The sequence below is a fragment of the Podarcis cretensis genome (genome assembly GCF_951804945.1).
Source record: "Podarcis cretensis genome assembly, chromosome: 1".
Lineage (NCBI taxonomy): Eukaryota > Metazoa > Chordata > Lepidosauria > Squamata > Lacertidae > Podarcis > Podarcis cretensis.
Genome location: NC_137170.1, coordinates 30,559,123 through 30,580,876, shown reverse-complemented (window position 1 = coordinate 30,580,876; position 21,754 = coordinate 30,559,123). Strand labels below are relative to the sequence as shown.

The 21,754-nt window shown below is 43.0% G+C and overlaps 1 protein-coding gene and 1 long non-coding RNA gene across 4 annotated transcripts in view; both read right to left on the bottom strand.

Annotated features, from left to right (window-relative positions):
* Window positions 1-10,072, bottom strand: part of SPTLC2 (serine palmitoyltransferase long chain base subunit 2) — a 63,672-nt gene extending 53,600 nt beyond the window's left edge. The window contains exon 1 of one of the 2 annotated variants that reach the window (XM_079972243.1): window positions 9,914-10,072. Coding sequence is in view for 1 of the 2 variants with exons in the window: in XM_079972242.1 (XP_079828368.1) it covers window positions 3,465-3,587 (123 nt within the window). In the remaining variant the exon portion in view is untranslated. Of the gene's footprint in view, window positions 1-3,464; window positions 3,674-9,913 lie in introns of those variants that run through there. The other variant, XM_079972242.1, reaches the window with a different exon arrangement.
* An 8,939-nt stretch (window positions 10,073-19,011) lies between these two features.
* LOC307214340 lies at window positions 19,012-21,750 on the bottom strand. Of its 2 annotated transcripts, XR_013837938.1 has the most exons (3): window positions 21,132-21,750; window positions 20,632-20,987; window positions 19,012-20,345 (listed from the first exon to the last, which is right to left on the bottom strand). It is a non-coding gene; the product is annotated as an uncharacterized lncRNA (long non-coding RNA). The 2 variants fall into 2 exon arrangements; XR_013837939.1 differs by lacking the exon at window positions 19,012-20,345 and having other exon boundaries at window positions 20,438-20,987.
* Between the last annotated feature and the right edge of the window lie 4 nt (window positions 21,751-21,754).

Genomic DNA, 21,754 nt, shown 5'->3' with positions numbered 1-21,754 from the left:
TAATTGTGTACATGGTTACCAAAAGCTCTCAATGTGTGAAAATGCAGGAAGCTATGGAAGTTGCTCTGAAGGAACGGTTTCTGGCTGGGTAAACCAACTGTTTCTGCTCATAGGAGCTAGCAGGAACTAAAAACCACGGGCTGGTGGTAGTGCATTCAGTTCCTTACATTTCAGGCTAGCAATTCATGTTAGAATTAAAGAGGGTTTGCTCAGTCTTACCTAAGATTGGCAAGATGAAAGAACAATGCAGGACATGATTTCTCTCCCTGCTTTTTGACACAATTCATAACTCAGGCTAGAAATGTAGAATGTTTAAAATCATAGCAGTTCTTTGTAATAACATTCAGTGTATTAGAAATTCAAAGAATACCCTGCAGCTGGCAGAACCACTCTTTTCTAATGTATGTGTTTTATGGTCTGACCCTCTCTATTGCTGCTCAGAAGTTCCACCACGTTTAGTGTATATTTAAGTGCATATAGAACTTCAGAAAAACATGGTGAGAACTCATTTGTAGAACAGTTGGAAGTCTTGTAACTTGAACACAGCATGTTACTCAGTTGTTTTAAATAAAACTTTTTTGCACCATTGCAAAAGTGTGCTTATTTATCAACAAAAATCTTTATATACTGCTATTCATTAAAATTCAGAGTAGTTTACAACATGCGTACATAAAAACAAACAAGAAAAACCACATAAAAAGTTATAATCAGAGACCCACTAACTATTAGCAAAAGATCTTTTCTTCATTGCTACCATAAGGTTGGTGACACAGAAAGGTTTTCAACAGGTGCTTAAATTTTAAAACAGAAAGTGCCTGCTAAGCATCTATTCAATGGTAAGTTCACAAGACTGGGCCAATAAAACAAAAGGCTCAGTTTCTAGTTGCTGTCAAATGAGCCTCATCAACTCAGGGGATAACCAACCACACTCCTGCAGATGATTTCAGTGATTGATCGCAGCCGCCACAGATGCTTTAAGAATGGTTTGGAATTTCTGAACGAAGCTCAATCACATTTCCACACAGAGCATGTTGCAGTATCAGGCTATCCCTGTGCAACAATAGCCATAGCTTGCAACCCAGGCAGAACTGGAAAAAGGCACTTCTAGTCACAGAGGACATTTGAGCATCTAGTGATGGAGATGTATCCGGGAGCTCCCAAGCTATGCACCTGCTCCTTCAGAGGGAGTACAACCCTATGGAGAACAGATAACTTTCCAGTCTCCTAGGTAGGGGAATCACCCACTCCAAGAGCCTCTCCTTCCAGGATTCAAATACAGTGTATTGGCCCATATCCAGTCCAACAGTTCATTCAGACACCAATCCAGAGTTTTCACAACTTCTCTAGATTCAAATGCTGTGAGAAACATAGGCGCATGTGTGTGTGTGTGTTTGTGTGTCACAGGTTCTAAATGAAGGATCTTACATACCCAAAATCTGATTTAAGCATGACCCTTGGTTAGTATTATTTATTAAATTTGTATACAACCCTATACCCACTTTCCCAGAAAAAGGAAGCAGATACTGCACCTGAGACACAGTTTCTAGCTAGCCTATTAAAACAGGTCTCAGTACAAACTGCCATAGAACACATGCTTCATGTGAACATGTAGTTTTCTTCATTTCTGTAATAAAAATGCCTGGATAAGGAATGTCCAAAATGCATAGTTTTCTCACCTATTGTAAATGTTTAATATTTGGGCTTTTAACAAAAATTATATGTTTGCAGGGAAAGGTTGAACGGTCTTAAAATTCAAAATGGAAAAGGTCAAAAGGCATGAAGTGAATCAAATATTAAAAACAATGTGTTCACTGAACTTATACAAAGTCCGAGATATTAATTCATTCAGCCTGAATAAATTTAGATCACGTCAAAAAATGCATATACAGTGGTACTAATGCAGTATTATGGTGAGACTGGACTTCATGGATGGCCAGTAAAAAATAATAGTTGTCTACCAAGGTCATCCAGATACCTCACAAGGTTGTTGAGGAATAAAAGAAAGTTTGTACAATGAAGTGATTGTCACCAGAAGACAACGGCAGTAGTAATCAGTAAACATTTGTCAGCGTTGCATACAAGTGAATCAGAGCAAATCAAAACACAATAATAGGGCAGCAAGTTTACTCACTAGTAAGTGTATGTAGGATAGACTTGAAGGCTACTAAATTCTGCAAGTCTAACTTCTAAATAAACTTACATATGATCAAGCTACAAGAAGAAAAGCAGCAAAACACAATAAATCATAACCAAACTAAGTGTCATTAATGGCCAGAACATCTTAAGATATAAAAAGTAGTACAACTACTAAACACACTTCAATTTCAAGCTTCAGTTCCAGAAATAAGTTATACACACAGTAAACTGGAGCAGGATTCATGGCTTTTATATAAAGCACCAAAATGTGGCCTTAATTAGAAATTCTGTGTTTCTTTTTTGCTTTACCACATACACACACAGCATGCCAAAATCAGAGGGTTGCACCCACTAAACTATAGAAAAAACACAGTTTCAGGCTGCTGTGAATGCAGTTAAATAAGGAGGATCAAATAGGTGGCAGATCCCCTTCTTACCTGGCCCTGCGGCTTATTGAAGGCTAGATACGGGAGTCTCATCCCTACCCCCCACCAAACAACTGGGGACCACAATTTACCCTTCTGCTCCTAATTCCTGCCACTTCCACTCCTGTCCTGGGGCTTCCCCCTTGATCTGAATATGAAGCTCGGGCAAAAAGACCATTTTGTGGGGGTGGGGGTGACAGGCCTGCCCTCGTGCCATCCTTTTATTAATCAGGATGCATTGGAATGGGGGTGAAGGAAACTCGCCTTCCAGCCCCGGAAGAGAGTAAGCAGCTGTCTTAGCCTGGAAACCTCAACGAAAGCAGCCAGTAAGGCCGGCGCTGTACTCACTCCTTCTTGAATGCGAAGAGGAAATTCGGCTACTGAAACCAGAGGAGTTAATTTCGAGACACGAAGTGTGCGTGTCCCTGCGGAAATCATCCTGGGCTTCCAAAGCCAGGAAAGGGAAGGAAGGGAAGGGAAGGGAAGGGAAGGGAAGAGAAGGACGCCAGCTCCGGGTTAGATTAACTCCCCGTCCCCTCGAGGAAAAGAAGAGGAAGGGAAAGGCACTTTTGCTTCCCTCCGTCCCTTCCTGGAGCGGGGAGTCTCCTGGCTCTGCCAGCCTCGAGCGTTCCTCTCGGCCACGCCAAGGCGGGCAGGGCAGGCGGGAAGAGGCAGCCGAAGGAGCCTCGGTGTCGCTCCAGGCCATCCTTCTCCCTCCTTCCCCACTGCGGGGCCCAAGAACCGCGCCCTGAGGCGAGACTCCGGCCCAAGCGGACGCGCGCCGGGACCGAGCAGGCCGCGGCCTGGGTTCCGCTCTGGGGAGGGGCCGCTCGGCAGCGGCGGCAGCAGCAGCAGCAGCAGCAGGGCGCGCCCCGGCAGAAGAGCCCCGTCGACCCGCCTCACCTGGCCGTGGGGCTCCGCTCCTGGGAAGCCTCGCACGTAGCCGTTCTTCAGGCCGTGGTGCCCGGTGAGGCTGCAGCCGTTGGCGCGGGGCTCCCCGCTCAGCTTCTCGGCGCCGCGCTCCATCTTGCCGGCTCAGTCAGTCAGTCAGCGGCCAACAGCCGAGAAACCAACCACCGCCCGTCCCTGCCTTGGTAATATCGCACCGGAAACGCAGCCGGAAGCGCCCGCCAATGACAGGCGGGAACGTCACGGCGGGGCGGGGTCGGAGCGTATTACTACACTGACACGGTGGGTTGGGGTGGTGCGCAGAGTGGAAACGCCCTCGAATGCCAAGCCGGGCGGCGGGACCCAGATGCTTAAGCTCGGCGGCTCGGCGCCCCGAGATTCGAGAGGGCCAATCCCGAAGAAGGCGGTGTCGGTATCGGGGCGGGGTTAAGCGGATGGACGGTCCAATCGTAGCGGAGAGGGGGCGGGACTAGCACGAATCGCCCCGTGAAGGAGGAGCAGAGGCTGGTCAGGCTTGTGCCGGCCAGTCGGAGCTAAAAAAAAGCCGTTGAGGTGGTTGCGGCGGTTCGAGCCCGGCCTTAGCGGGTGCGATTCGGTATGGCGTTGCCACAGAACGATGCATTGAATTTAAAGCCCGTTTGGCCATTGAGCTCTTTCCTACTGAATATTTATTTTTGAAATAAGCTAATTTCACCTCGACAAACCTAGACAGCATCTTAAAAAGCAGAGACATCACCTTGTCCGCATACAGATAGGTAGCCGTGTTGGTCTGCCATAGTCAAAACAAAAAAAATTCCTTCCAGTAGCACCTTAAAGACCAACTAAATCAGTTCTTGGTATGAGCTTTCATGTGCATGCACACTTCTTCAGATACACTGAAACAGAAGTCACCGGACCCTTCTATATAGTGAGAAGGTGGGGAGGGGTATTACTCAGAAGGGTGGTGGGATTGGGTGATTGGCAGATAGCTGTGATGAGCCTGTTGACGACTCTTAACGACTGCAATAGGTCTTACAGGAAAAAGCAAGGGGTGAAAAGGTGAAAAATGGCTTTGTCATGTATAATGAGATAAGAATCCAAGGTCTTTGTTCAGACCAGGTCTCTCCATGGTTTTAAATTTGGTGATAAGTTGCAATTCAGCAGCTTCTCTTTCCAGTCTATTTCTGAAATTCCTTTGTAGTAAAACAGCTACTTTGAGATCTTGTATAGAATGTCCTGGGAGATTGAAGTGTTCTCCTACTGGTTTCTCTGTCTTGTGATTCCTGATGTCCGATTTATGTCCGTTTATTCTTTGGCGTTTATTCTTTGGACAAACAGGCCAGACCTTACGCCAAAGAATAAACGGACATAAATCGGACATCTAGTAAATTTAATACATAAAGATCAGGCAGGATTTCTTCCAAATAGGCAACTTAGAGATAACCTAAGGCACGCTATAAACATTATTGAGTACTTGGAATGTAAGAATGAGATACCCGCGGCGCTGATTTTTATCGATGCTGAAAAGGCATTTGATAACGTCTCTTGGCAGTTCCTATTGAAGATCATGGAAAAAGCGGGGCTAGAGGGCGAGTTCATGAACGGAATAAAAGCAATATACTCGAAACAATCTGCAAAACTGATTATAAATAATAACTTAACAAACTCATTTAAAATTGAAAAAGGAACAAGACAGGGTTGCCCTCTATCCCCGCTTCTATTTATTATGGCACTAGAGGTAATCACAAATAAAATAAGAGTAACATCAGAGATCCGTGGGATCAAAATAGGAACAAAGGAGTATAAGTTAAAAGCGTATGCCGACGACTTGATGCTATCCCTGGAAAACCCACAAGAAAGTGTTGGTAAGGCCTTGGAGACGTTAGAAGAATTTGGTAAGGTATCTGGTTTCAAATTGAATAAATTAAAGACCAAAATTTTAACGAAGAATTTGCAAAAGGATGAAAATGAAAAGCTAGAATTACAGTATGGAATTAAAGTGGCAAAAAAAATAAAGTATCTGGGAATTTGGTTAACTACTAAAAATATAAACTTGATTCAAGACAACTACCTTACGACATGGAAGCAGATTAAGAAAGACCTGGACACCTGGAGCAGAGTGAAACTCTCGTGGGTGGGAAGGATGGCGGCAATAAAAATGAACTTACTTCCAAGAATGCTGTTTTTGTTTCAAAACATCCCCGTGATCAGAGGCTCTAAAATGTTTACAGATTGGCAAAAAACTCTTTCGAAATTCATATGGCAAGGAAAAAGGCCAAGAATTAGATTCAAACTTCTTACAGACCGGAAAGAAAGAGGGGGATTCTCGGTACCCAACCTACAATTATATTTTGAGGCAGCCTGCCTTGGTTGGATCAAAGATTGGATCAATTTGGAAAATACTGACTTATTAGACCTCGAGGGGTTCGACAATAGGTTCGGCTGGTATGCCTACCTATGGCAAAACAGAGAAAAAGTACATAAAGGGTTTTCTAGTCATATTATTAGGGGGCCTCTATATGAAGTGTGGGAGAAGAATAAAAAACTCCTTGAATGGAAAACACCCTGGTGGCTATCACCAATTGATATTTCAGTGATCAAAAAAACCAATATGGAAGGAAAAAGGTTTACTTATGAGGACCTACTAATAAGATCAGAAAGTGGATGGAGGATGAGAACATATGAGGAACTGAAAGAGAAATTAACAAGCTGGTTACAATTCCACCAAATAAACGCAATATGGACGGAACATAAAAAAGTAGGGATGAATGAGAAGAAATCCAAATTTCAGATAGAAATAATAGAGGGTAAATCCAAATTATTATCTAAAATGTATGATATACTATTAGAATGGGACACCAAAGATGAGGAAATAAAGGAGGTCATGACAAGATGGGCAATGGATCTGGGATATAATATAGAGTATGATAAGTGGCTGAATTTATGGACTAGTGGAATGAAATTCACGGCATGTGTAACACTGAGGGAAAATTTAGAAAAGATGATGTACAGGTGGTACATTACCCCAGCAAAGCTAGGGAAAATGTACAAGACAGGGAATAAGTTTTGCTGGAAGTGTAAAACTAAAGAAGGTAATTTTTTCCACATGTGGTGGACATGCGACGAAATGAAGAAATACTGGGAATATATTTACAATGAGTTAAAAAAAATATTTAAATATACATTTCCCAAAAGACCAGAGGCTTTTCTTCTGGGAATAATTGGGGACGAAATTAAAAAAGAAGATAAGACATTATTCCAGTATGCTACAGCTGCCGCTAGATTATTAATTGCCCAAAATTGGAAAAGCCAAAGTATCCCACCAATTAGTGATTGGCAAACAAAGTTATTCGAATTTGTAGAACTTGCAAAAATGACACAAAAAATTAGAAACCAAAAGAATACAAAGTTTATTAATGACTGGAATAAATTTATGATTTATATTGAAGGGAATTACAAGAACCTAAAAACTATAACAGGACTGATATAGATCTTACGATGTGCAAATCATTATAACTATCAACTGTAGGAGAAACAAACTATTCATACTAAGAAGCCTGAAACCGGGAGGGATGGAAGTCAATAGGTGTGTAGAAGAATGATTAAAATACTTAAAGATATAAAGATATAAATGAGAAGACAAAGAAGCGTAATGGAAATCGACATTGTTTATACGTTATGTATTGATATTTATTTAGTTTTCTTTTTTGTGTGTGTTGGGGTTTTTACAACTGTTGTAACCGTTGATTTGTTTTTCTTTTTGGTGATCTAATGTGAAAATTAATAAAAAGAATTAAAAAAAAAAAGTCTTCATTATCATTGTCTTTGAGTCTTCCCGGAAGTTTCGCCATTTCTGCATATTCCATAAATTTGACTTGCCATTCTTCTTTGTTTGGAATCTTGCCATATTTCCATTTTTGAGCTAATAGAATCCTAGCCGCCGTTATAGCATACATGAATAACTTCTTCTGCTCTTTTGGCAATTCCTGTCCTATAATGGCTAACAAAAAAGCTTCTGATTTTTTAACCAAAGTTATTTTATACATCTTCTTGAATTCATTATATATCATTTCCCAGTAGTTTATGATTACTTTACAATTCCACCACATATGATAAAACGTACGTTCTTTATCTTTACACTTCCAGCACTTATTGGAACTGGGTTTTATACATTTTTGCAAGTTTAACAGGTGTCATATACCATCGATAAATCATTTTCATATAATTCTCTTTCAGACTTGTACAATCAGTAAATTTTAAATCCACTTTCCATAGTTTTCCCCAATCTTCCATTTGTATATCATGTCCTAAGTCTGGTGCCCATTTAACCATAACACATTTGACCTCTTCATATTTGGTTTCCCATTCTAGCAATAAATTATACATCTTCAATATTTTGGTATTGTCACCTACAATTTCTCTTTGAAATCTAGACAGAGTATAACTGAATCCTTTCTTTTTATCTTCTTTAAATACCTAATTTTCTCGAAAATACTGCAACCAGTCATTGACATGTTCTCGAATCTCTTCAAAATCTTTCAGTTTTAATTTCCCTTCTATTTCTATTAAGAGATCTCTATATGTAAGCCATTTTTCTTTCCTATTTATTTTTTTAATTGATGTTGCTTCTGTTGGTGACAACTAATCTAATAAATCTTTATCTTTCCCAGACCTTTAGAAGTGATCTCCTGATTATATGATTGTAAAATCTTTTATGCACTTTCTCTTTATCATGCCACAAATACGCATGCCATCCAAATCTGTTATGTCCTTCAATATCTAACAAATCTGTATTTTCTAATTTAATCCAGTCCTGGATCCAAGCAATGCTAGCCAATTTATGTCTTTCAGGACCGGTGTTATGTGGGCTCAGTGGCCACTCCCAGTCACCAGTCTAGCTGCCACATTCTGGATTAGTTGTAGTTTCCGGGTCACCTTCAAAGGTAGCTCTGGCGAGACAGTCCACGGGCAGGTAGGGTCTCGGCCTGCGTACCAAGTGGAGCTGGTAGACAGCTACTCAAAGTATAAACCCTGGGTAAATGGGCCTGAAACCCCTGGAATCTTGCACTGCTTAGAGATCGGGATGGTAGGCAATAATATGAATTCTACACCTCTGTGAGACTAAAGATTCATAGAGAATATGCTCTCTAGAGTCTTGCTGAATAGTCTGCAGGTGAGCAAAGTGCAAGACTGGTGGATTTGTAGCCAATTACATTGCATGATTTTAAATTTATTTTCTAATTGCTTCATACCCTCCAACATTTCTCTGATGAAAATAGGGATGTTCTAAATAATAATAATAATAATAATAATGGTGTGGTTGTTGTTGTTGTTAATTTATACCCCACCCATCACACTGGGTTGTCCCAGCCACTGGGTGGCTTCCAACATATGTAAAATAATAATAAAACATTAACTGTTTTAAAAAAACCTTCCCTTTCCTTCAGATGTCTAATAAAGGTTGTATAGTTAGTTATCTCCTTGGCTTGGGGGTTGCATAACTCCATACCCTCCAGCATTTCTCTGCTGAAAGTAGGGACATCCTAATTCTAGGATCAAAACTGGGATGCCTTCTGTAAATCCAGGACTGTACCTGGAAAATAGGGACACTTGGATGGTCTGTTTTGCAGATAAAGAGGTTTCAGTCAGAATAACCCCCCTTTCCCCTAGTTGCAGGCACAGCACTTTTGTCTCTCTGTTATATTCACTCCAACTTCCTGATGATGTCACTCTTGTGTGAATGTGTCTTAAAAACAATGCAAGAATTTAGTCTTACTTCCTGGTGCAGCATTTCCTGACTAAATGAAAACACGTAACCGCACGTAAAAGGAAGAGAGAGAAACTTGGAAGTAGTGCACCACAAAGGACACAGGACAGACAAGAATCACGTAAGAATGAAAGGCAAGAGAAAATATTCTTCATTGTTTAGTCTTGTCTGAGGCTAGAAAAGGTTGAGGTCTGCCTACCATTAACTAATCAGAAGTATAAGCAATAACAGAGATGTTCTGCATAACTCAACTGCTTGCGTACTGTTACCTATTTTTCTATGTCTTATGTGCACACACACACACACGTTATTTTATGACAATAGCTACATTCAGTGTTTGAACAAAGTTTCTGCCATTGAAAACAAAATGGTTGGGGAAGATAAAATATGCAAGTCTGCAATATATTCAAGACTGATTTCCGTATTTATTTATTCCCCATCTCTCTGCCTTATATCCAGAGGCAGTTCACAACAAAATGTACAAATCCATTCAAGAAATAAAATCAATAAAATCAAAGCATTCTTAGAACAAAAAGGGTGAGAAAAGATCAAAGGAAACCGCCACAAAATAGCATTAAATTGGAACATTGGTAGGATAAATCAAATGCCTTCAAAATGTCAGATCTAACACTTTATAGGTCAATGCAAGCACTCTGAATTATGGGTGAGAATATGGTATAAAATAGTACAGTGGTACCTTGGTTTATGAACTTAATTCATTCCAGAAGTCCGTTCTTAAACCGAAACCATTCTTAAACTGAGGCGTGCTTTCCCTAATGAGGCCTCCCGCCACTAATGCCCTTCCGCCAGTCGGCTTCCCATCTTAGACCGAGGTAAAGTTCGCAAACTGGAACACTACTTCCGGTTTTGCGGAGTTCGTAAACCGAATAGTTCATAAACAGGGCTGTTCATAAACCGAGGAACCACTGTATTCTGAATGCTCCCCACAGTGACTACCTGAGTGAAATTTACAGGCACTAGAATTGAGACTCAATATACAGACAACACCTTTTCACTGGAGGGGAACACTTCTCTTAGTACTAGCCTTTCCTTTCTTTCTTTCTTTCATGGATGGACCATCCCTCAGTGGTCGAGAGCATTTGCTCTATAACCAGCATTTCCAGGAAGGCCTGCAAGAGACTCGCTTCTGAAATACTGCAGAATCACTGCCAGTCAGTGTTGACAGTACTGAGCTCGATGAGCCAATGACCAGACCTAGTGTAAGGCAGCTTCCTAGGTGCCTTATTTTTTAGTTCATCCTGTTAATCCGATTTCTAAAAGGCAATACGTGCCGGATATGAAATAATCTAATCCTACTAACCACAATTATTTGAATTATTGGTTGTAGTCATAAGCACTTAACAAGCACCTGATCCTGCTGGATCCGGCCAGTGGCCCTCCCCTAGTCCAGCATCCTGTTCTCACAGTGGCCAGCCAGATGCCAAGCCAGATGCAAGCAGGATCCAAGCAGAAGAGGAACTCTTCTGTCCGGTAGTTTCCAGCAATGGGTTTTCACAAGCATACTGCCTCTGGTTTGAGCTGCTAGCCACAGCTATACATGCAACAGCTGTGTTAGCAAACTCCTGAGAGTACCTCTTGGGTGGCAGTCCCTTTGTGACTCTTTCAGATTTACGTATCAGGTGCAGATCCTCCTTGCTGGCTGGTTCTTTCTTAGGAGAACATTTGGGAGAACCATGACCAACAGTAAACAGTGGCTCTGGCAATTCCAGTTCAGCCTCAGACGATGGCCTGGACATTGCTTGTGTATCTCTCTCAATAACTGTGTCATCTGTACTAGAACTCTCAGTGGTGTTTTCAGTGTCACTCGCAATGTCAGAATCTACATCTATGTTGGCATTGACGGGGAAACTGTGGAGAACCTCTCTCTCCTGTCGTGCAGTGCATTCTACATTCCTAGTAAGAATCACTGTGGCAACAAAACTCTGTGTTGACCTTTCTCATAACCCATGAAAATGCCCCGTGCACCTTTTGCACCTTGTGGTGTTTCTACCCACATGTGAGACCCGAAAATCTTTAAGTGCTTGACGGAAGGTTTTCTCTGGTACAGTTTCTCAAAAGGAGAACTTTCCATACCAGCGGAAACCTTTCTTACCCACATGTAAGAAAAAGCGTTCAGCAACTCAGCCCAAAACTCCTGGGGCAAACCTGCACTTAGCAGTTGCACTTTCATGCCTTGTTCCAACTCTGTGTTCACCTTGACACATACACTCTTGTTCTATGAAGCTTCTGAGACAGCAACCTTGTGCTCATATTCCTGTTCACATCTGAAGGTTGCAAGAGTCAACACTTTTTCCTCAGACCAAAGTCGCTTATCACCGGTCTCTCTGGACTGATGGAGATTTATAGCCAGGGAGGACCATCGGAGATACGCCCCGAAGACTTGGGAAGTTGGCGGCCTTACCGGGAGTGATTCCAACAAGATTTCCAGGTGGGAGTTGATCATGGTGAGGGTTTGCCAAGCATGCCTTCCGCTTAGCACGTTTCTTCCTTGCGTCCTAAGTTCGAGCGTCTTCAAAACCCATGACACCTTTGTTAAAGGCTGTTCTCCAATTGCAGCGCTCGCAGGCCAGTGTTTCCCAGTTGTTGGTGTTTATACTACATTTTTTTTTAGATTTGCCTTGAGAGAGTCTTTGAATCTCTTTTGTTGACCACTAGAATGAGACCACCAATATATCAACTAATATTAGAATTCTAAGGAAGAAAATAAGTTGAAACATTTTGGTCCCCCATCTTGTTTCAGAATGCTATCCAAACGTACCATCTCAGGAACTGTCACACCAAATTGGGTGACAATACTTTGAGAGGTGTCCAAACTGGTGCAGTTTGGCATGGTGTGATTTGTCATCTTAAAGGGACCATGTGCCATATATTTAATTAAGAATGCATACTTGGCAACAATATGGTCGCACAACTACTATCTTAATGAGGCAGATAGCTAACATTGTGGCTGCAGGCATGGATGTACTTTCTCCCTGTGTCTAATGGAGAAAGACTGCTGACCACTGGATAGAGTGGTGGATGTGGGAGACCTCTGTAAAGAACTTGCATAGCCATGGCACCATATACTCAAATAAATAATATTGTCTGATAGATGATTTTCTGTTGCAAACCACCTTGTGTATTTTTAATTGGATCATTCAATCAGCACAAGCTTTTCAGCATGCCAGTCAGAATGATTCCCCATCCCCCCTTGCACTGTTCTGGGGGTTCTCCTAACTCCCCCCCCCAGCCCATTTTAGAGGGTGCGAGGGGGAGGAGAGGGAGAAAAGCCCCATTGCAAAAGTCCTTGCTCAGGCTTCCACTAGCAGCACTAGTTAGTTGGATCCCACCCCTGATGTTTAAAGCCTTGCGAATCCTTTTTATAGCAGCTAAGCAAATAATAGATCAGCTATTGGAGAACAGCTGCCAATCTATCATGGGAGGCATAACTAGAAAGAGTCTGGAACATTGCCCTCATGGAAAAAATGACAAAGCAACTTAAAGCTCTAAAAGCAAACAGACAAAAAAACCCAAATATTACTCTGAAGGAACTTGGTATGTTTATTTAATACATCAGACAAGGCAGTAAGATGACAAATCCACCAGCAACACAGAGATGAACTCCACCACCAACACATAACCTGTTATTTTATCTTATCTTATCCTCAATCACTGCAGTTACTCACAAAACAACACATGGAGTAGATCATCACTTACCTCACTGATCTTCAACTGCTGGGTCACAGCCTGACTCAAGCTGGGCCATAACAGGAGCACTACCACCATGCCAATATATGGTAAAAGATTGAAAAATGGGTCCCCAAATGCATGTTTGGGTTAAAAGTGGATTCTATGTTGAAGATGCCTGACTTGCTTTTTGTGGGTTCAGTGTGTGCTGTTGTGAGGGGTAGGGGAGCAATTGGGGATTTATCTTAGATGTATTTGTTCTTTTGTAACTATGACGAAAATTCAAAAATAAAGGCGTGTTGTTGATTTTTAAGTGCAGCCATCGGCCCCTGAAACAAAAACCACCCCTAACTTAGCAGTATGCTGTTAGTATGATGAAACATTGACATCACTCCTTAGATGTAGTGTGTATGTACATAAGATTTCTATATGCTTAACAAACCTGTTGAACTTTATTGGTTACATGTGAAAACAGGAGCTTTAAACAGTCCCCAATGTAAGGCTCTTATTAACAGCTGTGTGATGAGAGAAAACACATTATCGTCAAGCTTATTTAAATGCTGCTTTTCCAATCTGTGCTCAAAGTGGCTCACTAGAACAATCAACAAATTAATATTGAGATACAACAGAAATACGTTCTTGAATACTGTAGATCAAACACATTTCGTAAAAGACCATATTATCTCCACGGTGGCAAACTAGGAAAAAACATTCCCAAAACGTGTCAGGGAGGAGCCTAAGTAGCTGATGTCAGCCAGGGCACTGCTGTCCCAGGCCAGGTGGAAATGTGTCAGGCAGAGGACCACTTATTGGGGGAGGACTCATAGCTAGATGGCCTTTCTGCGCCTTGATCTGCAGGATGAGATGCAGGAGCAGCATCTGCTACTGGAGTCAGCTAGAGCCTCACCTTCCCAGACCAGCAGGTTTATCTTTCTCCATCACTGCATCTCCAGGCTGACAGAAGCCTGCATGCCAGGCTGCTGCTAAATAAAGGCACATAAACCCTGCAAGGAAAAAAGGCAGAAACTCCCAAATCGCTCATGATTCTGCCAGAGGATAATTCTCTCTCTCTCTCTTTTTTTTTTTACTCCCTTTGTTATGCAGTGCGCCAAGTGCTGTGTGAGTCAAGGCACCGGTGGTGGATCGTGCTTCTGAGCACTCAGTCTAGTTCTTAACAGAAATGGCATTGTGTTCTAAGGCTTCTAGCAGCTGTAATCTGCGTGTTTAGCTGTTACGCCAGGAGCAGCCACAAGGGGGAAGGAGCAGATCAGAAATGGCAAAAGGGATCATCCAGAAGGGAGGCTTTTCAAAGCACAAGATGGGATGGGTCACCTTATGCCAGAATGATCTTTTCCAAACCGGGTTTCGTGGCTGCCATATTGGGCCAGGAGATGTGATATGGGCCTATTTCCACCTTGTATCCTATAACAAGAGGGACGCAGGTGGCGCTGTGGGTTAAAGCCTCAGCGCCTAGGACTTGCCGATCGAAAGGTCGGCGGTTCGAATCCCTGCGGCGGGGTGCGCTCCCGCTGCTCGGTCCCAGCGCCTGCCAACCTAGCAGTTCGAAAGCACCTCCGGGTGCAATTAGATAAATAGGGACCGCTTACCAGCGGGAAGGTAAACGGCGTTTCCGTGTGCGGCTCTGGCTCGCCAGAGCAGCGATGTCACGCTGGCCACGTGACCCGGAAGTGTCTCCGGACAGCGCTGGCCCTTGGCCTCTTAAGTGAGATGGGCGCACAACCCCAGAGTCTGTCAAGACTGGCCCCTTACGGGCAGGGGTACCTTTACCTTTTTATCCTATAACAAACACGACTGATATATGCCTCCTCTTTGTTTATCTTGAATGATAGCGGCTGACAGGCCCAAATAGAACAATATCCTCCTTGCATAATGGCGTTCAAGAAAGGCTACAGGCTCGAGTGGTTCCTGGGCAAAATGCCCCTTTAGGCTTTCCTGGCACTTGTAACATCAGCAACAATTCAAAGGTGACCAGGTGTGGCCATTTTAATTTCCCATAATGCCCAGAGCACCTGACATGCCGCCCCTCTAAGGGCATTATGGGAAAGTTAACTGCAGGCTCAAGACACAATTGATATAGAGGGGCTGGAACTGGACCCTGGAGTCTAGCAGCTGTCCTAGGATGCCAGATGTTGACAGCAGGCTGTGTGTGTGTGTTTTTAATAGCTGGTTCTCTCGTGTTTCTTCTTTGGAGACCCTGAAACACACAGCAGCCCATGCACTTTTGTTCTACTATCTCTGCTGGGGGACCCGCCATGCTCCTTCTGGGGTAGCTTGTTGTCATTGGCTCCCACCATGTACTCAGCTCTCACCTGTGGCTCCTAGTCAACATGCAGCAGTGGCCGCACCCCAGAACTGGCTTTGACAGATCAGTTAAACAAGGTGAGAGTAGCCAATAGGTCGTTAAACCCCTGGCGAGTTAGGGACTTCCCCTGCCCATGAAGACAGGCTCCAGCGAATTGAGCAGGCGACACCAATAGTGGGTGCAATGGTCAAAGAAGCAGTTTCTGCGCGTGCTGTTGAGGGAAATGAAGGGCAGATGGGGGTCTTCAACTTGGGAAGGTAGCCCATCCAGGAGAAGGAAAACTCTGATCCTAAAACTCCGCTACCTTGCGGGACATCTTTGAGAGAAGAAAAGGCTAAGGAGTATACTCAAATTTGGAATTCCTAAAATGATTGGATTGCACCTTGTATGCCTCCTTCCTGCAACTCCTGCAGCCAAGCTGGTGCCAAATGTATTGCTCTACTTTCCTTTGAAAGGGGCCGAAAAGGGGGGGCGGTCCTTGTCATCTGGGCAGCGCAGAATCTTCCAACACACTGCCCAGGGTTGGACCCCAGGGAGGTCACTTTTGCCACCAGCTTCTTGGGTCTGCTGTGTCTGCAACAAGTGGTCCCCTCCAGCTGTGTCATCTTTGTTTTGTTTTCTTTACTCTGGTTGATGTTCACTCTCATTCCTTGGCTTAAGAGGCCCAATGTGAAGAAGTTTGACTTTTGCCATATTCACAACATACATTTAAAGCACCACAATACGACTTTAAACAGTCACGGCTTTCGCTAAAGAATTCTAGCTTTCGCTTGTTAAAGGTGCTGGGAGTTGTTAGGAGACCCCAGTCCCCTCTCAGACCTGTAAATTCTAGAGTCCCTGGGAAGAGAAATTGACATTAAACCTCTCTTATTATCTATTGTGACCCCACTCCCTGCACTACTGCATTTAGAAAGCTGCAGTCAAATGTGACTCAAGTTGGGCAGAGTCAATAGGTAGAGCTTGTTTCCTTTAAGGCTCCCTATTTTTTGAGAACTGTGGGAAAAGGATTGGAAATGATAATAGTAATAATAATAATAAATACTAATTAGTTGCTTTCCTCACAAAAGCGACCCAAAGTGACTTAAACACTGAAACAATTACAACAAGCACAACTGATCAAAACCTAAAAAACACATCTGTATAAATAAAAGACATGTCCTGCCCCACTAAAAGAGACAAAAGTTCCTGAAATCCTTCAAATTGAGGACCAAAAGCCTGGCACCTAAAAATAGATTAAGCTGGTGCCAGGCATGCCTCCCTAGGGACAGAATTCTACAAGTGAGGGACCACCACTGAAAAGGCCCTCTGACCCTGCCTATAGGGAACAGTAGTCCTTGAGGTATTGGGGTCTAGAAGCTTTATGTTAAAACTAGCCCTCTGAACTGAGTCCAGAAACTAAACTGGCTCTGGGCAGAACCTGTTAAATAGTCTGAGGGGAAAACAACCTGAAGAGGTCAAAGAGACTGGCAAACAGACTTTAATAGAATCTAAGGGCTCATCCAGACTTCTTTTTTGCACCATGCTTTCCAGTCACAGGTCTCCACTTTAATGCCACATGTCCAAGTTGTGTTTTTATTTTATTTTAGCTCTGGCACTTTCCCTGAAAAAAACAAAACAAACCATTTTACCGCTGCACTGGAGCAAGCAGCAACCCACAGAAAACCCAATTTGCTCCGTTTGCTCCGATTCAAACAACTTGGATGAAGGAATTGAGGGGATGCTCATCAAATTTGCAGATGGCAACAAACTGGGAGGGGTAGCTTCACCTTCAAAGGTGCACTCCTCCATTGTCTCCCAAGACAGACGGATGCCAAGAACGTACTGTACTCCCCTCTCTTTGTACTGTGCTGACTATATGTAACCAAGATACATGGCATGAAGAATGAGTCTGGCTCCTAGATTCACTTCTGTGTGCTGAATCTTCCATCATTTAAAAATCAATAACCATCTCCAATACTCATCAGTTGGCTCTTCTGAGCCTCGTTATGGCTGTAATGTGCCACAGCAAACTATAGTTTGTTTTTCCCTCTTCTGTAATCAACAGAACCTTTCTGTTAATGAGAAAAAAGTTCCTTATCTCTTCCTCAAGCACCTAACAAAGAAAGGAATGGATGCTTATGAGACTCCCTTGGGAAACCAGACTCCCAGGAGCCCTGCTACAGGACACTACTTCTCTCAATCTCCTTCGGAAAATGCAAAGCAGGAAGGATACTTTTCTCACGTAATTCAAGGTGCTTAATAAGACAGCACTGAATAGTGGTGTTGAGTAGTTCCACATTTTCTGTCACCCAATAGCATTTCTCCGTGTTCCCCATGCAGAGGACCCACCACTTGCTTGTTCTTCCTACATTGAACATAACCGAAGAAACCTCCTATTATTTCTAAGCTGTCTTGCAAGCCTGAGCTCATTCTGAGCTTTAGCCAGCCTGACTTTCCCCCTGCAACTGGTGGCTATTCATGTATACCCCTCCTTTGTGACTTCCTCTTTCTTCCATTTCTTATACATGCCCTTTTTAACTCTCAACTGTAAGCTCCTTATGTAGCCACACCGGTTTCCTTACATGCCTCCCACTTTTCTTTCTTGTTGGTATTGTCTGCATTAGAGCCTTCAAAATTTCTCTTTCTAGAAGTTCCCATCCTTCCTGGATTCTCTTCTCATTGAGTATTTCTGACCACGGGATCACACCCAGTAGTTCCTTCAGCTTGTTGAAATTGGCCTTCTTAAAATCCAGAGTGTGTGTCCGACTACACTCAGTTTTCCCTTGCCTCTGTATCCTGAAACCCAGGATAATATGATCACTTCCTCCCAAATTTCCAGGCACTTCCACCTCATTAATCAGTTCCTCCCTATTGGTGAGGACCAGGTCCAAGATAGATGATCCCCTTGTCGGTTCTTCCACCTTCTGGGAAATGAAATTGGAGGAATTTGTCAGACAATAGAGGCAATGGAGGAATTTGTCAGACCTTACACTCTTGGCAGAGTTTGAGTCCCAACAGCTATCAGGGAAGTTGAAGTCCTCCATGATTACTATTTCTCTCCTTTTCAAACGTTTGGTAATCTGCTCTAATAAGGCATCATCCAAGGCTTCAGTCTGGCTAGGCGGTCTATAGCAGACACCCATAGTAAGGGCACTGTTGTTTCTACAATTTTTACCCGTATACTCTCAATCTGCTTTTCATGCTCCAGATCATGGATTTCTTCACAAGTATACACATCCTTTATATACAATGCTACTCCTCCTCCCTTCCTGTTTGGTCTATTTCCTTTGAACAGGCTATACCCCACAATTCCTACATTCCAGTCATGAGTTTCATCCCACCAGGTTTCAGTCATGCTTATAAGGTTGTATTTGCCATCCTGTATTAAAAGCTCCAATTCATCTTGTTTCTTTCCCATACTCTGTGCATTTGTGTAGAGACAACTGAACCCATAAGTTGTTCTCTGCAGCTACTTCCTTCCTGCAGTTTTTTGCCCTTTAGCAGGTTTCTGGAGCACCACCTCAGTTTCCTGTGTATCAATGAAGCTATTATCCCCAGTGCCAGGTGCTCTTTTGTCATTCGTATAGTTTTCTACCTCCCCCTCAAGATCTAGTTTAAAGCTCTTCTGATCAGATTCTCAAGACTCTTGGCAAACACATTCTTGCCAACTGCTGAGGTGCAGCCCATCTCTCACCAGAGGTGCTACCTCAAGGAAGCAGAGGTATCTCCAGATGCAATACTAGCAACAAATAGGTGACTGTACTATTAAAATGTTGGTTTTAAATAACCATGTATTTAATCAAGGAGTAGTAACAGAGTTTAGAACAAATGGCTGGCACATCTTAACTGCTATCAATTAGGATATGCTTATTAATGTATCCAAGGGAAAGTCCCCCCAACCCCAACACAATGGGATAATTATATTGACCTACAACCATTTTTCTGGGCTAGTAGTACAAAAGATTAATTGGGGATGGAGAAAAACATTTTTGTAAACCACTTAGAGGTTTTCTTACAATTAAATGGTATATAGGTAAAGGGACCCCTGAACATTACGTCCAGTCGCGAACGACTCTGGGGTTGCGGCGCTCATCTCGCTTTACTGGCTGAGGGAGTGCAGCTTCCGGGTCATGTGGCCAGCATGACTAAGCCGCTTCTGGCGAACTAGAGCAGCACGTGGAAATGCCATTTACCTTCCCACCGGAGTGGTACCTATTTATCTACTTGCACTTTGACGTGCTTTCGAACTGCTAGGTTGGCAGGAGCAGGGACCGAACAATGGGAGCTCACCCTGTCGCAGGGATTCGAACCGCCAACCTTCTGATCGGCAAGCCCTAGGCTCTGTGGTTTAGACCACAGTGCCACTCACGCTCTCTCTGTGTGTGTGTGTATAGTTTGTTAAATAAAATGATAGGAAGCCACACTGAGCACAATTTAAAATGTCCTGGGATTAGCTGAACTGCACTAATTGACAGCAGGCAGCCAACCTCTCTTAAGGTAAACCTAAACACCCCCCTTCTTTCCACAACAAGCAGAAGCAGAAATGGCCATCTCAGGTACATACTTTATATGGGAGATCTGTGAGCTACTGTACACATTATAGTTTTATACGTATATACCCCAAACATTTGAACAGTGTAACCCTATGCATGCTTACTCAGAAGAAAGCTTAAGTATTCCCCTGGAAATGCTAAGAGTGAACACAACAAGCATGTCAGAGAGCCATGACTGGATGCAGCTCCCAGCTGCATTTGCTGGCAAATGTGGGCTGTTTCTGAGTCTCGATGTGAAAGAGAATTCAGTTCTTCCTTTGTGTACCCTCACATGTTATCTCAGGAAAACTAATTTATTAATATCATTCCATATTGAATGCCTGCGCAGAAAAGACTTTTCTCTTTGAACCATTAATGAAATGCAAGCCTAACTTCTGAAAACAGGTGCCAGTTGTTTTCTTTTGAAAATCCTGATGCACCACAGGAATGAATAGCCCAGAGAGAGATATGGAGGACTATACCAAACCCACACCATGGTCGTGCATTGCAAAGACATGTCCAACTTCCTCAGAGTTTAGCCATGTAGAGGTGAACAGATACTCCTTGTTCTGCTGGGGGTTATCAGGAACAGAAGAGCTAGACACAGCCTGAAGGAAAAGGTGAGAGTTGCTCAAGGCAGCATGAACAAAATAACTAAGCAAAAAGGAGGAGGGGAGGAGGAAAGAGAGAGAAACAGCCCTCCAAGACAGATAGGGATCTTTAATTTAAAACAGAGTAAGCTTATTCATGGGAAAAGTGCGACAAAACACCCCTGGGACAGAGCGCTGCACTCTGGCAATTAAAATTGCATTAAAAACCAGATAGGGAAGTCGGAATCCTAAAACAGATGGGCACTGAAGACTGTGTTGTCCTTATTTGTTTCAATATATTTACCTTTTGGGCAATAGAGATAGTCGCTGATTAATTTTCTTTCTGGGCGCTTCATCTACAACTTCATTGTTCCTGTTTGTAAAGTCATTCTCTTCTGCTTGCTCCTGAAGGAGGCAGACTGCAAAGATTGCATTATGCAGGCAGCCAAACGGCCTGACGCTGATGGAACAGGGCAGTTTTAGTATTCAGAGACAAGGGGAAGAAAAGGACATATTGAATAGAAAAATCACTACACAGTCCCTAATTATTTTCCTCCGAGAAAGGGAGGTTGTTTTAAATAAAAGCCTCATCCCACCCTCAAAATGAACCCTTGGTATCAGTCAGTAGGTAACAAGCACATTGCAAGGCATACAGCAGGTCTCTCTAGACCAGTGTTTCCCAACCCTGGGCCTCCAGCTGTTTTTGAACTACAATTCCCATCATCCCTGACCACTGGTCTTGCTAGCTAGGGATGATGGGAGTTGTAGTCCAAAAACAGCTGGAGGCCCAAGGTTGGGAAACACTGCTCTAGACAACACAGCAGGACTTCAGGCTAGCAGTATGAAGGGATGTACATTGTGCTGCAAGCAAAGTGTCTTTGAATGGCCATTTCAGTCTGAACCAAAGTTAAAATTTGGTTTATTATTTATCTGTAACATTCCCTCCTCTCGGTTCCCCTTATGGCCTCCCACCTAGGCAAGAAACAGACCCATACCTGCTTATTTTAGGCACGACCTAGGGTTGCAAAAATCTGAAACTTAACAGCTGCTCCTTTGGCTGGTGCCTCCCTCCAGTCCTAATACCTCACAGTAATAATAATAATAATAATAATAATAATAATAATTTGTTTATACATACATACATACATACCCCGCCCATCTGACTGGGTTTCCCCAGCCACTCTGGGCAGCTTCCAACAAAAAAATTAAAATACAATAAAACATCAGATATTAAAAACTTCCCTAAACAGGGCTGCCTTCAGATGTCTTCTAAAAGATGTCACTTGTAACAGTGAGTAACAAGACAGCTATAAGTCAGGGAATGTATATTATATTCAGATGGTGTTAACCAAAGCACTGGAGTGACATTCTTTAGTTGTGTGACCTCGGGAGAAAACACAACACAAGTAGTCTTTTGGTCTGAGCCT